Raw genomic sequence first — 17,358 nt, forward strand, 5'->3', positions numbered from 1 at the left:
TTCCACTTTTCAATTTTTCGATTTTTTTAAGAAATCGGAATACTGAAAATCCAAAAACGTTAAAATATTGAAGAACTGAAACATCGAAAAATCGATAATTTAAAAAATATGGGAAAATGAAAAATCGGACATTTCAAAAATGGTAACCTCGAAAAATCGAAAAGCCGAAAAGTATATAAAAAATCAAAAAATCGACAAATCGAAAAATTCAAAAAGTGAGACATCGAGAAATCGAAAAATCAAAAAATCTTAAAATCGAGGAGTCGAAAACTCGAGAAGGCGAAAAAGCGAAAAATTGAGAAAGTATGGAAAATAAAAACCACCAAAATTATCAAAATATGCAAAAATCAAAAAAATATGATAAAGAACGTATTTAACATTAATTCACTCTTTAGATAAATAACGTGAACCTTACCTTCTTTAATCATCTTGACCTCAAACCGTGATAAATAAATCCCACCCGACGAAATTCCCATCTGTTGTGCAGAAGCGTTCGTACTGACCGCCACGATGGTGACTTTAAGTGCTCTAGTGGTACTATTTTTAAGTGGTACATTTTCACACCGAACAAATTCCGGGTTATTTTGTTAACTTTAAACAACTTCCAGCAACCTGTTTAAGTTCGAAGGTTAGGAATCCCGTGGTTACAACCCCATTGGGTAGAGTCTGCGGCCAGTACAAGACGTCCTTTGGCCAGAGAAGATTTGCAGCTTTTGAGGGCATTCCGTATGCAAAACCACCTGTTGGTCAACGACGCTTTGAGGTATTTTGTTTTATCAATTTAATACGCGATTACTCTTGGAAAGTTTACCAATATCTTAGTCATTTGATGTTTACTTGGAACTGCTGGGGATATACATTTTTATGACCTGGGTTTTCCTTATGGGTACAATAAGGTCAAGATAATCAGACCTACTTAGAATTCTGATCAGACTTCTGTTTGAAAAATATTTTGCAGGCCCCTGAACCCATCGAAAAATGGCACGATGTATGGAATGCAACCCGTCCTCGAGAGTGTGCCCAAATTCACTCCCTTTACCAATTAACATCGATGTCGGGCGAAGAAGATTGTCTATACGTCAATGTTTACGTCCCCCGCACCCATATAAACCCCATCGAGAACCTAAACGTAATCGTGGACATCCATGGTGGTGGGTTCATGGCCTTAAGTGGCCACATCTACGCCGGCCCTGGCTACATAATGGACCACGACGTCATTTTCGTCACGTTTAATTATCGTCTAGGTCTTTTGGGCTTCCTGAGTACTGAAGACGACGTTCTCCCTGGCAACAACGGCTTGAAAGATCAAGTACTAGCTTTGAAATGGGTACAAAGGAATATTAGGAGTTTTGGTGGTAACCCAGGGTCGGTTACGCTAACTGGAGCCTCAGCTGGGGGTGTTAGCGTCCAGTTGCACTACTTATCACCCATGAGCACCGGTCTGTTCCATCGTGGTTTCTCACAAAGTGGGTGTGCCTTAAATCCGTACGTTCTACAAGGGGGGGCGCTAGACAAAGCTAAAACTATAGCACTGGCTGTGGGGTGTCCGCAAACCCCCACCACGGAACTGAAAAAATGTTTGAAAGAAAAACCGTACCAACAGTTGTTAAATCAAACTCTGTTGTTCACTGGGTATGGGTTTCATCCACTAGTTGTGTTCAGTCCGGTTGTTGAAAGAGGAGCAAACGCGTTCCTTCCGGAAAAACCGAGACAATTATTGTCGAAGAAACATGTACAAGATTTGCCCTGGATGGCGTCCTTCGTGGAACACGACGGATATGCGAATATTGCAGGTAGCTAACCATAAAATTTGGTGTTTTTGCTATAGCTTGTTCCAGAATTCAGAAATAACACAGCGACTATCAACCAGAACTGGGACCAAGCGTTGCCGTTTGTGTTCTTTTACAACTACACAGTTGCGCCAGAAAACTGGGGTCAAGTTGCTAAAAAAATCAAAGACTTTTATTTTGGGGAAAATACAGACCTTACTGATCGGAATTTCAACGACTTCATCAGGTTTTCGACAGACAGAATGACAGTTCGTGATACTGTAAGGAGTGTTGAATTGCAGGCCGCAGCTACTAGATCTCCCGTCTATCTCTATGACTTGAGTTATACTGGGGAAAATGAAAGTACACAGTAATGCACATTTTTTTACACTTTTTTAATCCACATTGTTTCAGTTATCGCCCACGCCGAAGATCTTCAGTATTTTTACTACGTCGAGAGCGAGAAACCTCTAACTCAAGATCAACTTAAAGTGAAAGATCTCTTGGTAAACATGTTGGTTTCGTATGCCAAAACGGGGTGCGTCGTGGTTATATAGTCTTAAATTAATAATAAATCTGTTGTTTTAATTTTTAGCACACCTCGTATAAATGGAGTTACTTGGAAACCAGTCAAGTCTCATCGTTTAAATTATCTAAATATTTCTGGTTACGACGTCGAAGATATTCAGCTACAAACTAATAACAACTTGGGGAATCAGAATTTTTGGAACTCGTTGGAATTGTTACAGAACGAGTGACATCCACAGGCCATATCTTGACATTGTTGGTTGCTATGTACACATACATTATTTTTAGATAAGCTAGTACTCGACACACTTTACAGGTGTCCCAGATAAAAATCAGACGTTTTATCATGTTATATAATTTAAATTTCTTAGGATTATCATTGCTTGTAATATTTCTTGTAAATGGAAGTTGCTAAAAAAATAAAATTGATCTTTTTTTTTTCAAAACATGTCAATTTTGTGATTTTTCAATTTTTTGATTTCTCAATTTTTCAATTTTTTACTTTTTAGTTTTTGGGTAATTCAGTTCTTGGATTTTTCAGTTTTTCTTTCATTTTTCAATTTTTAGAAATTTTAGTTTATTTGTTATTAAATTTTGCGATTTTTAAATATTTCTATTTTTCAGTTTTCCAATTTTTGAATTTTCTAAATTTTCAATTTTTCTATTTTTCAATTAATCCATGTTTTGATTTTGCCATTTTTCTACATTCGATTGCTTCGATTTTCCAGTTTTTCAATTCTTTAAAACTTTGATTTTGCAGATTTTTGATTATTCAATTTTTCTATTTTCTAAGGTTTCGATTTTTCGACTTCATTTTTTTGATTTTTCGATTTCTCAATTTTTCTCTTCTTCAATCTTACGATTTTGAATGATTTGGTTTTTGCAATTTTCCAAATTTGACTTTAATATTAAGCTATCAGTTTTTCAATTTTTTATTACTTCAATTCTGCGACTTTTTGGGTTTTTGATTTTTTAATTTTTCAATTTTTTAACATTTTTGATTTTTCGATTTAATTTTTTTGACTTTTCTGATTTCTCAATTTTTCAGTTTTTTAATTTCTCAGTTTTTGGATATTTCAGTTTTGAAATTTTTCGGTTTTTCCATTCTTCAATTTTTCTTTCATTTTTTAATTTTTCGAAATATCAGTTTTGGGATTTTTCAGTTTATTTATTATTCAATTTTCCGATTTTACAATTTCTCAATTTTTAATTTCAGGATTTCCAATTTTTCGTTCCTCAATTGTCCGAAGTTTCAATTTTACGTTTTTCCAATTCTTTTCCTCTGCAATTTTGCGATTTTTTAAGATTTGGTTTTTGAAATTTTTCAATCTTTTATTTCTTCAATTGTGCGACTTTTTGGGTTTTTAATTTTTCAATTTTTTAAGGTATTGATTTTTCGATTTAATTATTTTGACTTTTTGATTTCCCAATTTTTCAATTTTTTAATTTCTCAGTTCTTGGTATTTCAGTTTTTGAAATTTTTTGTTTTTCTTTTCAGTTTTTCTTTCATTTTTTAATTTTTCGAAATTTCAGTTTTGGGATTTTTCAGATTATTTGTTATTAAATTTTTCGATTTTACAATTTCTCAATTTTTCAATTTTGCGATTTTTAAATATTTCTGTTTTTCAGTTTTTCAATTTTTGACTTTTCTAAATTTTCAATTTTTCGATTTTTCAATTAACCGATGTTTTGATTTTGCCATTTTTCTTGCTTCGATTTTCCAGTTTTGCAATTCTTTAAATTTTGATTTTTCAGATTTTGATTATTCAATTTTTCCATTTTCCAAGGTTTCGATTTTTCGACTTAATTTTTTTGATTTTTCGATTTCTCAATTTTTCAGTTTCACGATTTTCAATTTTTCTCTTATTCAATTTTACGATTTTGAAATATTTGGTTTTTGCAATTTTTCAAATTTGACTTTTATATTAAACTCTGTTTTTCAATTTTTTATTTCTTCAATTCTGCGACTTTTTAGGTTTTTGATTTTTTAATTTTTCAATTTTTTAAGGTTTTTGATTTTTCGATATAATTTTTTTGACTTTTCTGATTTCTCAATTTTTCAGTTTTTTAATTTCTCAGTTTTTGGATATTTCAGTTTTGAAATTTTGCGGTTTTTCCATTCTTCAATTATTCTTTCATTTTTTAATTTTTCGAAATATCAGTTTTGGGATTTTTCAGTTTATTTATTATTCAATTTTCAGATTTTACAGTTTCTCAATTTTTAATTTCAGGATTTTCAATTTTTCGATTCCTCAATTGTCCGATGTTTCAATTTTACGTTTTTCCAATTTTTTTCCTCTGCAATTTTGCGGTTTTTAAAGATTTGGTTTTCACAATTTTTCATATTTGACTTTTATAAACCCTCAGCTTTTCAATTTTTCATTTCTTCAATCCTGCGACTTTTTGGGTTTTTAATTTTTCAATTTTCAATTTTTTAATGTTTCGATTTTTCCATTTCAATTTTTTGAGTATGATTTCTCAATTTCTCAATTTTTTTATTTCTGAGTTTTTGGATATTTCAGTTTTGAAATTTTTCAGTTTTTCCATTCTTCAGTTTTTCTTTCATTTTTCAATTTTTAGAAATCTCAGTGTTGGGATTTTTCAGATTATTTATTATTCAATTTTTTGATTTTACAATTTCTCAATTTTCGATTTCACGATTTTCAATTTTTCGATTTCTCAATTGTTCGATGTTCCAATTTTACGTTTTTTCAATTTTGCGATTTTTAAATATTTCTATTTTTCAGTTTTTCAAATTTCGACTTTTTTAAATTTTCAATTTTTCGATTTTTCAATTAATCGATGTTTTGATTTTGCCATTTTTCTTGCTTCAATTTTCCAGTTTTTCAATTCTTTAAAGTTTTGATTTCAGATTTTGATTATTCAATTTTTTTATTTTCCAAGGTTTCGATTTTTCGACTTCATTTTTTTGATTTTTCGATTTTTCAATTTTTCAATTTCAGGATTTTCAATTTTTCTCTTCTTCAGTTTTACGATTTTGAAATATTTGGTTTTTGCAATTTTACAAATTTGACTTTTATATTAAACTTTATTTTTCAATTTTTTATTTCTTCAATTCTGCGATTTTTGGGTTTTTGATTTTTTAATTTTTCAATTTTTTAAGGTTTTTGATTTTTCGATTTAATTTTTTTGACTTTTCTGATTTCTCAATTTTTCCATTTCTTAATTTCTCAGTTTTTGGTATTTCAGTTTTGAAATTTTTTTGTTTTTCTTTTCAGTTTTTCTTTCATTTTTCAATTTTTTCAGTTCTGGAATTTTTCAGTTTATTTATTATTCAATTTTCCGATTTTACAATTTCTCAATTTTTAATTTCAGGATTTTCAATTTTTCGATTCCTCAATTGTCCGATGTTTGAATTTTACGTTTTTCCAATTATTTTCCTCTGCAAGATTTGGTTTTCGCAATTTTTCAAATTTGACTTTTATAAACTCTCAGTTTTTCAATTTTTCATTTCTTCAATTCTGCGACTTGGGTTATTAATTTTTCAATTTTTTTATTTCTGAGTTTTTGGATATTTCAGTTTTTCCATTCTTCAGTTTTTCCTTCATTTTTTAATTTTTCGAAATATCAGTTTTGGGATTTTTCAGATTTTTTATTATTCAATTTCTCGATTTTACAATTTCTCAATTTTTCAATTTTGCGATTTTCAATTTTTCGATTTATCAATTTTCCGATGTTTCAGTTTTACGTTTTTTCAACTTCTGTCTTCAATTTTTCGATTTCTGAATATTTCGATTTTTCAATTTTTCAATTTTTGGCTTTTTTAAAGTCTCAATTTGTCGATTTTTCTGGTTTTTGATTTTTCAGTTTTTCGACTTTCTTAAGGTTTCAATTTTTCTCCTCTTCAATTTTATTTACGATTTTTAAATATTTGGTTTTTGCAATTTTTCAAATTTCACGTTCACAAATTCTTAGGTTTTCGATTTCTCATTTTTTCAATTATTCAATTTTTTAATTTTTTAGGTTTTGTGATTATCAGTTTTTCAATTTTTTAACGTTTCGATTTTTAGTCTTCACTTTTTGAATTTTTGGTTTCTCAATTTTTCAATTGTTTAATTTCTCAGTTTTTGGATATTTCGATTTTGAGGTTTTTCAATTTTTCCAGTCTTCAGTTTTTCTTTAATTTTTCAAATTTTCGAAATTTTAGTTTTGAGATTTCCAAAAAAAAAAAATCAGAATTTTGCAATTAAGCTCCACCCCCCAGCTCACGACGAATAAAAAAAATCTTCACAATTGAGATAGGGTGGGTGGGTGGGGCTTATATTTTACTTTTAAAAAACATCTATGTATGTATTAAGAAAGAAACACACATTAAGCCACTCCCGATCTCAATTGTAATGAATTTTTGATTCGTTTTCAGTTCTAGGGGCGGAGCATAATAATTGCCAAATAGATTTCTCCCTACACACATTTATTACCATTTGAAACATGTTGTGGAAAAAAGACTAGGTATTAAAAAAAAGTGCAAAATATAATCCCCGCCCACCCGCCCCGATCTCAATTGTGACGAATTTTTCATTCGTTGTCAGACCGAGGGGAGGAGTACAATTCCAACAAAAATTAATCATTTGAACACGTTTGACGTTTCTTGTTGTGAAAAGAAGAATCTATTGTAATATTTTTATCCAAAAAGAACTAAAAAATATATTATTTTAATAGAAAATGAAAAAATTCAATAATCAAACAAAGCTGAAAAAAAAATAAAGTTTCCAAATTAAATCTATATTAATAAAAATGAATCGCCGAAATGTATGTACGCTAATAACTTCAGAACGACTGCACCGAATTGGACGATTCTTTTTTTTACGTGTACCTTATTGTCAGGACAAGGTTTATACGTAAGAAAATTTATAAAAAATAAGACGGCTAAAACATAAAAAAAAATTAAAAATTTTGCATGGGAATCGCCACTTCGAATGAATTTGAATAGTTGGCGTTCCTGATGGACCTGTCGCCTGACTGACGTGTCATACAAAACTATTTCTTCCGTGCGATTGTGAAAAGTATTATTGCATTTCAAATCGTTCTTTGTTTTTTCGTAACAAAAAACATCGTTTATTTTAAGAAAAGTGTTCGTTAAAGTGAATTTAGTTAAGCATTGCGAAAGTTTCTTATTAATTTTGATCTGCCATTCTATTTACGTATATTCACTTTGTTGGTTTCGACAAAACCTCAAACTTTACCGTTATTCGAGGATTTAATTTGAAGTTTTCGATATTTTAAAATTCTCGAGACAAAATTTACAGATTTGATTGATTGTGAAAATAATTCTGTGTCGTTTTATGAAGTTCATTACAATGCCGAGAAGACGACAAGCTGACATAGGTCCACGAAGTCAATCAAATGTGCGACGAACTACCTAAGGTGCAAATCGCGATGATTTATTTCAAGGGTAATTCGGATACGGAAGTTGATCAGCGTTGTGCTCATAATCAACATCATAATCAAATATTGAAGCGAGACATTGGACGGTATGAATAAAACTGAGTAGATAAGAGTATTCGAAGTACGAAGTACCTACTTCATTATTACTCTTATATACCTGAACATCTACCCGATGTACTGTGTATCTACTTGCAAACATTGTATCTCCCCGGACACAAATTTACGCGTTTTGTGAGGATTTAATCTAAAAATGAGCATCGGCGTGGCAAATGACTATTTGTCCTTATAAATGATAAATTAAATGTAATATATTTTTTTTTCCTTAAGATTATCGAGTTAACAAAGTTAGTTGAGTTACAAAAGTCTCTTTTGCTCCACGTTGGCCACCAACGAGCGATTTTCATGATTTTTGTGAAACTTTGCTGGTTTTGAATTTGAATTTTCTGTCCTCGATAGTTGATGCTCAGCAAGAACCACGGGAAGGTCTGGAGCAGATCTCGCTAGGAAAGGAGAGGGCTAGGAATTGTTAATGAGGGATAGAACGTTATACAGTACAATACAACGGAAATACAATACAGGTACCTACAATCTAGCTACAATACAGAATACACTACAGATACAGATACAATTCAGATACAATACAAATGCAAAGTTAGTACCCAATACACCACCGGAAGAAATTGCACCAAAAATTGAGAAATGTTGCAAAATGAAAACCCAAGCAAGCACACCGATGGAACTCGGGACGAAATCTATTGGTCGCAGCGCTCACACGCCCAAGGGAGAACGCAGCCGCATAAATCCAAGGTCGTCTTACCTCATTCTCAAAGAACGATGCAACCCAGCGTCTAAGGGCCAAAAGAACCCCCCAGGCCAAAGCGTCTGACGACATGGAGAATTCAAACCCGGAACCAAAGAATGCACTGTTGCAAAATTAATACCTAAGCAAGCACACCGATGGAACTCGAAACCAAATCTATAGGTCGCAGCGCTCACACACCCAAGGGAGAACGCCGCCGCATAGATACAGGGCCGACTGACCTCATCCGTTTAGGATGATGAACCTCATCCGTTTAGGATGATGACCCAGCGTCTAAGGGCCAGCAGAACCCCCCCAGGCCAGAGCGTCTGACGACATGGAGAATTCAGTCTCGGAACCAAAGAATGCACTGTTGCAAAATTAAAACCCAAGCAAATGCACCGTGAAAACAAAGCATTTGCACCACTGGAGCTAAATTGGCAAGACCCAAGTTAAGTTAGTAACACATACAATATACAGTACAAAATGTTTCAATTACAAAAGTTACAATATACAATTCTCCACGTTTGCCGCCAAAGAGCGATGACTGTGCTCGCTCGTTGCTGTTGCCCAGCAAGAACCAAACAATACGAGGAGGTCTGGAGTGCGTCTTGCCATTAAAAGAGAGGACTAGGGTTTGATAGCATGGCTGAAGGACACCGTATTTTGTAAATTTGGACGCCGTAGTTTAAAAATGATGCATACGGTATTTTGTGAATTATGAACGCTGCACTTTGTATATTCCAAAGCCGTACTTTATCAGTCCTGAATGCATGTTATTAACAACATATTTCAAAAAAAATCGGGCATTTTTGGAAAAATATCCACTATCCTTCGTGTTCACAGCACGTAACACAAAACATTTTCGCTAATATTTATTAACAATAAATTAGAAATTCGCGAACACGTGCTACTTTTAAGCCAAAACGGAGTTCCAGTGTTGCTGCTACCAGACCGGAATCAAAACTAAACACTGAGGATGGAAAAATTGACCTTTTATCAGGTAGCTCACGTGACAGTGACGTCATCGTACGTCACGATGAGATTGCAAAAATTATTTTTCATATTTTAGATCAGAAATAGTACATTTTCGGGGTTAATTTAACAATGTATTTTTCAGATTTTGGCCGGGAAAATGCACATTTTCGGGGATATTTTAACATTGTTTAAACAAATTGATTTGTTTTTAATAATTTCGGGTTTGTAGGAAAACGAGTTTCGGTTTAATTATCGTATATTGATGCTTATCATATTTAAACATTATAAATGATAATAATTATGTTTAAAATTTATTTATTTATATCGTGAACATGTATAGCTTTGATCAACCGATTTCAATCGTTTCGAAAATGTCCCCAAAATTTAAACAAAGTCGAGTGAACGAATCACGGAATCCGATAAATTAAAACTGAGGTCGTACTTACCCTGTTTTCCGTCTTTTTCGGAAAAATATCCATTTTCGTTCGTGTTCACAGCACTAACACAACATATTTTCCGTAATATGTATTAATAATAAACTAGAAATTCACTAAAACGTTCCACTTTTACGCCAAAATGAAGCGACGATCTTGCCGCCAACAAACAGAAATTAATACTGAACACAAAGGACCGAAAAACGTGACATTTATACAGGTAGCTCAGGTGACAGTGACGTCATCGTACGTCACGATGAGATTGCAAAAATTATTTTTCATATTTTGGCCGGGAAAATGCACATTTTCGGGGATAATTTAACATTGTTTAAACAAATTGATTTGTTTTTAATAACATTGGGCTTGTAGGACAACGAGTTTCGGCTTAATTATCGTATATTGATGCTTATCATATTTAAACATTATAAATGATATTAATTATGTTTAAAATTTATTTATTTATATCGTGAAAATGTATAGCTTTGATCAACCGATTTCAATCGTTTGGAAAATTCTCCCAAAATTTAAACATAGTCGACCGAACGAATCACGGAACCCGACAAATTAAAACTGAACTCGAACTTACCCTGTTTTCGGTCCTTTTCAGAAAAATATCCATTTTCGTTCGTGTTCACAGTACTAATACAACACATTTTCACTATTATTTGTTAATAATAAATAAGAAATTCGTTAAAGGAGCCCTACTTTTAAGCCAAAACGGACTCTGATGTTGCTACCAGTAAACCAAAATCAAAAATAAACGCAGAGGACCGAAAAATGTGACCTTTTAACAGGTAGCTCACGTGACAGTGACGTCATCGTACGTCACGATGATATTGCAAAAATTATTTTTCATATTTTAGATCAGAAATTGTACATTTTCGGGGTTAATTTAACAATGTTTAAACAAACTAATTTGTTTTTGCTAACCTCGTGTTCTTAGGAAAATGGTTTTCGGTTTAATTATCATATATTGATAGTTATCATATTTAAACATTATGAATTATATTAATTATGTTTAAATTTTATTTAATTATATCGCGAAAGTGTATAGCTTTGATCCACCAACTTCAATCGTTTCGAAAATTTTTCCAAAACTTAAACATTGTCGAATAAACGAATCACGGAATCCGATAAATTAAAACTGAAGTCGTACTTACCTCGTTTTCGGTCCTTTTCGGAAAAATATCCATTTTCGTTCGCGTTCACAGCACTAACACAACATATTTTCCGTAATATTTATTAATAATAAAGTAGAAATTCGCTAAAACGCTCCACTTTTACGCCAAAATGAAGCGACGATCTTGCCGCCATCAAACAGAAATTAATACTGAACACAAAGGACCGTAAAACGTGACCTTTATACAGGTAGCTCACGTGACATTGACGTCATCGTACGTCACCATGAGACTGCAAAAATTATTTTTCATATTTTGGCCGGGAAAATGCACATTTTCGGGGATAATTTAATAATGTTTAAACAAATTGATCTGTTTTTAATAATTTCGGGGTTTTAGGACAACGAGTTTCGGTTTAATTATCATATATATTTATGCTTATCATATTTAAACATTATAAGTGATATTAATTATGTTTAAAATTTATTAATTTATATCATGCAAATGTATAGCTTCGATCAACCGACTTCAATCGTTTCGAAAATTTTCCCAAAATTTAAACATTGTCGAGTGAAGGAATCATGGAATCCGATAAATTAAAACTGAAGTCGTAAGATAATTAGCTTTTATTTATGCATAAATTGTGCAGTGCGTTCTTTCTAACACTGACCATAGAGATTCCCAACTCGAGGTGTCTACCCCATACTAACTGATATTTTGGTGACTCGATTTTTGCCTTGATGGTTGAACACTGTCACTGTTGTCCTTTTTTGTTGTATCGAGATACTACTTGAGCATCAACTGTTACCTACTGAAGTATTAGTAGTATTAGTAGTATTATCATCTAGAAAAACTAGAAATATTTTGATTTGATATTCGAGTAGATACTTCGAGTATGAGCATCTACTGAGTTTTATTTATATCAACCATTGTCAAAAATTTGATCGAACGTTGTTTCGCTAGAACTTCCTTCACACCAAAAGTATAATGAAACATATTCAGCATTTTCGAGTTGAGTCTTTTCTTCACACAATTTTGTGATGACCTAATCAACATTTAGGATCAACACGTATACCACCTTGGATTGGCGCAGTGTAATACTAAAAATAACTGTATTGTATTCCCAAAATTATCTGCGAAAATCGAGTGAGCCGTTCCACCAATTTTTTGGGGGGAATAAGTAAATATTCTTAACAATTTACCATGCTTACAATAACTTTAAAACGTCTGCAAGATCTTAAAGAAGTCATTTCTTCAACTCTTGAGTTATTATATATTATCTTGAGGATTTGTTCGGCAAAATCTTGAGATGACGTCATCAAGTTTTTGGGCTTGATAAACAGATATATTTTGATTAAAAACCTACCATGTCAAACAGTAACTTCAAAACGTCTGCAATATTTCAAAATTCAGTTTTGCAATTCTTGATTCAATCAATAAAATAAATTGACTCAGTGATTAATTTTTTTGAGACACCCCCTATAAGCAAAACCAAAAATTCTGAATGGAATGATAAATCACAAGTACAGTCTCATCCTATCTTGGACATTTTAGAGAGGATTCATTTGGCAAAATTTTGGGCTGACGTCATCAATTTTTTGGAGGGGATAAGTAAATATATTTTGAATACAAATTTATTATGCTTATCATATGTTTAAAACATCTGCAAGATTTCAAAGCATTCGGTTTTGCAGATTCGAAATTAAATTGTAGGTGAAACGAAGTTCACGGGGTCAGCTAGTAAATTAAATAATCCAAAAATCATACTTATTACAACACTATAGTTACATTACAGTTCATCTTTGGCAAACACCAAATTTTCGTTTTCTGCCAAATTCAGAGATTTCCAAAATTTAATCGGAGTGAGTTCGTCTACTCTTTTCAAAATAAAGTCCTCTTTTCTGGGTCCAGTGATGTCCAAATACGTTAATTTATCACCTTTCACTGGCTCCCAGTCCACTCCATCAATATTCGGAATTCTAAAAGAAATCATAATTCTTGTCTTTCTTTAAATAACGAAAGAGTTACCCTGTCTTGGCATACGAAATTAACATGTTCACGAGAATTTTTCTCATTTTTAATCCATTATCAGTTAAAGGTCTTGGATCCAAAATCGTCCCAAAATAGTATTTACCGTCGGCTCCGTGCGGAACAACTACAATCTTAAGTTTAGACAAAATCTACAATTTTCTTTCAACATACACTTCATGTTTTCGTCATCACCCGGATAAGAAAAGTAGTAATAATACACAGGCGAAGTGACAGCTTTAGCCTGTAATCTGACCGATTTTTCAGCATCTACATTAAAAATTCTGTCCCCAAACATCTTCGTGGACTCCCAAATCGCCTCTTCATTGATTTTCTTTTCTCCGAAGTAGTACTGTTTGATTTTTTTGGCAGTACTAGCCCATAGCGATTGGTCTAGCGTGTAATTGAAATCCAAAATAATCGGGGCCAGAGTTTCCCAGTCGTCACGGCTGTCAAAAAAGTCACCTGGAACTAAACCCACTTTTACCAAAGTGTTCATCAAGATTAGGAACCTTTACATAGCGGCTGGATGTATCCTTCATGGGCACAAGTTGAAAAAATCACCGGTACGTCAATGACTGATCCAGAAGCTAAAGCGTCGTATGGGTGTTTTGGTAGAAACGAATCTGGACCTGTCTCCACTACGGGCCCAAATGGGGCTACAGGTAGTACCGCAAACCCAAAGAACAACTTCAATGCATCTAGAAGATGTTTGTATGGTTTTTGCTTCAAACACTTCACCATAGCTTTCGTGCACGAAGACGGACATCCAACTGCTTGTGCCAACATTTTTGTTTTGGTTAGTGGTTCTTTTTGTAGCGAAAAGGTGTTAAGAGCCACACCGCTTTGGGAAAACCCTCGGTGGAACAGGCCTTTGGACTGTGGAGAAAGGTAGTGCAAGTGGACGCTTGAACCACCGGCTGATAATCCAGTCAGAGTTACTGACTTGGGGTTACCGCCAAAACTTGCAATATTGTTTTGAACCCATTTCAAGGCCAGAACTTGGTCTTTCATGCCGTTGTTTCCAGGAACTACGTCATCTTCAGTACTCAAAAAACCCAGTATTCCAACTCGGTAGTTGAAAGTTACAAAAACGACGTCTTCTTCTATTAGGAGATCAGGCATCGCGTACATGTGGCCACTTCCATACATGAAACCTCCTCCATGGATGTGTACTATCACGTCTAGGTTTTTCTTAGTGTCTAGAAGGTCACGCGGTACATAAACATTGATGTAGAGACAATCTTCGTCACCTAAAACATCCAACATCAACAAACACTCATACATTTATAATTTACCAACCAATAATAACATCTACTTGTGTTAGATTGGTCTGTGCACACTGGATGCGGTGTACAGCATCCCAAGTCCCAAGCCATGGTTCCACCGGCTCTGGAGGCTAAACTCACACTATACTACAAGTTTTTTTTTTTTGATACCAAACTTACCTCAAAACGTCGATTACCAATTGGCGGTTTCGCAAAAGGAATGCCTTCAAAAGCTGCGAAATCTCGACCTAGGAAGGATTTTTTGAACGACCCTTTGACGGTACCGAGTGGTGTCTGAACTATAGGTTGCTCGATGTCATCGCAAACACAAACTGGAAGCAGGTTTTGAATATTGGCAGCGCTAATAATAATTAAAACTTACTCGAAACTTGTAGCAACAGAAGCGATAAAAACACGTCAAGGCGACACATGGTCGGATGAAATATGCCGTCGCACAGTGCTAAACAAGCTATATTAAATAATCGTTAATCACTTGTTTATGATTTAGCAATTTACTGTTATGAGTGGGATAATTTTATCTATCCTTAGATACGTATCATTTTAGCGTTGGCAAAATTTGGCGTTACAAAGCAAATGTTGCCTGAGTTTTATTAGAAAGAGGTATTAAAAATACATCAGTACCCAGAGGACTACCATTTTATACTAAATAAAATAAGTCAGTTTTTTCTAATTTTATGAGCAAGCAGTAGCCCCACCCACCCACCCCTTCGTCGTTCCAGCGACTACCCTTAATATTGTTCAGTTCTATCGTAGCAAGTTTTCGTCCCGCCCACCCACCCTCTATTTTATTACACGGTATGTGGTTTGCCACAATTAGTCTTATCTTAGCAAGTACTAGCCCCTCCCGCCCACCCTTTATTTTCTTAGAGGGTATGTGATTTACCAAAATCATTGTTATCTTAGCAGATACTAGCCCCTTACGATTTTATCTCTCTTCAATTCAGACACACCTTTCATTCGGACTAGACAAAATGAGCCACCGAAATGGAGACGGGGTGAATTATATGTATGTATGTATAATATGTAATTTTTTTGTTATACTATTTATTTGTTATATCTGAAGAAAAAATGAGAGAAGGGTGGGTGGGCGGGGCTAACTTTAACTTTTTCCTATAGAATCTTTTATAAGCAAGCAGTAGCCCCGTCAGTGTTCAGTCATTCACCAACATCAATCTTATCTTAACAAGTACTAGCCCCGCCCACCCACCCTCTATGTTCTTAGAAGGTATGTCGTTTACCACAATCAGTCTTATCTTAGCAAGTACTACACTGCATTTCCTTGCAAAAACGTACCATTTTAACCATGTCTTAAGTTTCATGTTGTGAAAAGATGGCTATGCATTTTAAGAAAAAAAAAAAACAAAATATAGGCCCCGCCCACCCACCCTGTCTCAATTCTGATTATTTTTTTCTATTCGTCGTAAGCCGAGGGGCGGAGCTTAATTGTAAAATTCTTGTTTTTCTACGAGAAATTACCATGTAAAATATGTTCTTAAGTGCAAAGAAAACTAAATGTATTAATTAAAAAAGAAAAGCAAAAGAAAAACCCCACCCATCCGTCTTGATCTCAACCGTGATGAATTTTTCATTCGTTGTCTAACCTAGGGGCGGAGCCTAATTGCAAAATCCATATTTCCTCACAAAAATTGTATTTTAAATTTCTATGAATAAAAAATCATCACAATTGAGATGGGTGGGCGGGGTTTTATATTTTGCCTTTTTTCTTAATATACCTAGTATTCTTTGAACAAGACGATACTCAAAAGCATGTTTTTAATTTCTTGTAAAGAAATAAGTATTTTGCACTTAAGCTCCGCCCCCATAGTTGACGACGAATAAGAGAAAATCATTACAATTGAGATAGGGCGGGTGGGCGGGCTTACAATTTTCTGCTTTATAATTTTTCGGTTATTCAATTTTTCAAATTTCCAAGCTTTGATTTTCCAATTTTAATTTTTTTTAATTTTTAAATTTCTCATTTATCCAATTTTCTCATACATTTCTTTATTTTCAGTATTTCGATTTTACAATATTTCGCTTTTTCGATTTTGCACTTTTTAATTTTAAATTTCTGTTTCTTTTTCAAATTTTTGTTTCTTCGATTTTTTAAGTTTTTCATTTCCAATTTCTAGATTTTTCAAAGTTTTTATTTTATTCATTTTTTATTTTTAATTTTCCCAATTTTTACATTTTTTTGTTTTGATTTGAAAAGTTGAAAAACCAAAAAGTCCGAAAAAACTGAAAAATCGAAAAAGTCAGCTTGAAAAAAAGAAAAATTATAAAATCAGAACATTGAAAAACAAAAAAAATTGCAAACCAAAAATTTGAAGAAACGAAATACTGAAAAATTGCAAACTGGAAATAGTGAAAAATCGTTCAGTTTTTTGATTTACAATTTTTCGTGTTTTTCAATTCTCCAACTACTGAATCTTTCAATCTGTACTTATATTTTGTACTTTTTCGATTTGAGTTTCCTGAGTTTCAGTTTTTAATTTTTCATTTTTCTATTTTGAATTTTTCGTTTCGGTTTTTTTATTTATTTTCTTTATTTTTTCAGCTATTCGAATTTTAAATAATTCAATTTTTTTTCAATTGTAATTTTTTCAGTTTTTGGTTTCCTCAAATTTTCTGTTTGCGAATTTTCAATTTTTCATTTTAGATTTTGTAAATTTTCGATTTATTTAAAATTTCCGAGTTCACAATTTTCAATTTTTCGATTCTTTCATTTTTCATTTCTTCAATTTCTATATTTGCAATTTTTCAGTAGATCTTTTTTTTATTGTTTCTTCAATTTTACGACATGCTGTTAAATTTTTCAGTTTTTCAATTTCCCAATATTTGAATTTTTCAATTTTTAAATTTTGAACTTTTTCGGTTTGAGTTTCTTAATTTTTAGTTTTTAATTTTTCCTTTTTTCGATTTGGAATTTTTCGTTTCGGTTTTTCTTTTCTTTATTTTTTCAATTATTCGATTTCTCAATGCTTCGATTTTTTTTTCAATTTTTATTTT

The 17,358-nt window shown here is 32.7% G+C and overlaps 2 protein-coding genes across 2 annotated transcripts; one reads left to right on the forward strand and one right to left on the reverse strand.

Moving 5' to 3' along the window:
• The first annotated feature begins 442 nt into the window (after positions 1–442).
• On the forward strand, positions 443–2,743 carry LOC135125122 (venom carboxylesterase-6-like). The gene is made up of 6 exons (XM_064050476.1): positions 443–550; positions 609–763; positions 959–1,793; positions 1,839–2,132; positions 2,184–2,307; positions 2,365–2,743. Exons 1-6 carry the CDS (start codon positions 511–513, stop codon positions 2,525–2,527), a joined length of 1,611 nt encoding a protein of 536 aa, XP_063906546.1. The 5' UTR covers positions 443–510; the 3' UTR covers positions 2,528–2,743.
• Positions 2,744–12,650: 9,907 nt separating this feature from the next.
• On the reverse strand, positions 12,651–14,820 carry LOC135125123 (carboxylic ester hydrolase-like). Its single transcript, XM_064050477.1, has 7 exons — positions 14,711–14,820; positions 14,509–14,660; positions 14,363–14,459; positions 13,579–14,313; positions 13,235–13,531; positions 13,061–13,187; positions 12,651–13,011 (listed from the first exon to the last, which is right to left on the reverse strand). Exons 1-7 carry the CDS (start codon positions 14,757–14,759, stop codon positions 12,822–12,824), a joined length of 1,647 nt encoding a protein of 548 aa, XP_063906547.1. The 5' UTR covers positions 14,760–14,820; the 3' UTR covers positions 12,651–12,821.
• Between the last annotated feature and the right edge of the window lie 2,538 nt (positions 14,821–17,358).

This window comes from Zophobas morio, unplaced genomic scaffold (genome assembly GCF_036711695.1).
Source record: "Zophobas morio isolate AGI-343-1 ecotype UQ-CSIRO unplaced genomic scaffold, CSIRO_AGI_Zmor_V1 ptg000008l, whole genome shotgun sequence".
NCBI lineage: Eukaryota > Metazoa > Arthropoda > Insecta > Coleoptera > Tenebrionidae > Zophobas > Zophobas morio.

Coding starts and splice junctions, on each gene's coding strand:
- LOC135125122 (XM_064050476.1), top strand. CDS start 511: ATGGTGACTTTAAGTGCTCTAGTGGTACTATTTTTAAGTG. Junction 1,794..1,838: donor CGGATATGCGAATATTGCAG/GTAGCTAACCAT, acceptor AGCTTGTTCCAG/AATTCAGAAATAACACAGCG. Junction 2,133..2,183: donor TTATACTGGGGAAAATGAAA/GTACACAGTAAT, acceptor ACATTGTTTCAG/TTATCGCCCACGCCGAAGAT.
- LOC135125123 (XM_064050477.1), bottom strand. CDS start 14,759: ATGTGTCGCCTTGACGTGTTTTTATCGCTTCTGTTGCTACAAGTTTCG. Junction 14,314..14,362: donor ACAAGTAGATGTTATTATTG/GTTGGTAAATTA, acceptor TGGATGTTTTAG/GTGACGAAGATTGTCTCTAC. Junction 13,012..13,060: donor ATTTCGTATGCCAAGACAGG/GTAACTCTTTCG, acceptor GATTTCTTTTAG/AATTCCGAATATTGATGGAG.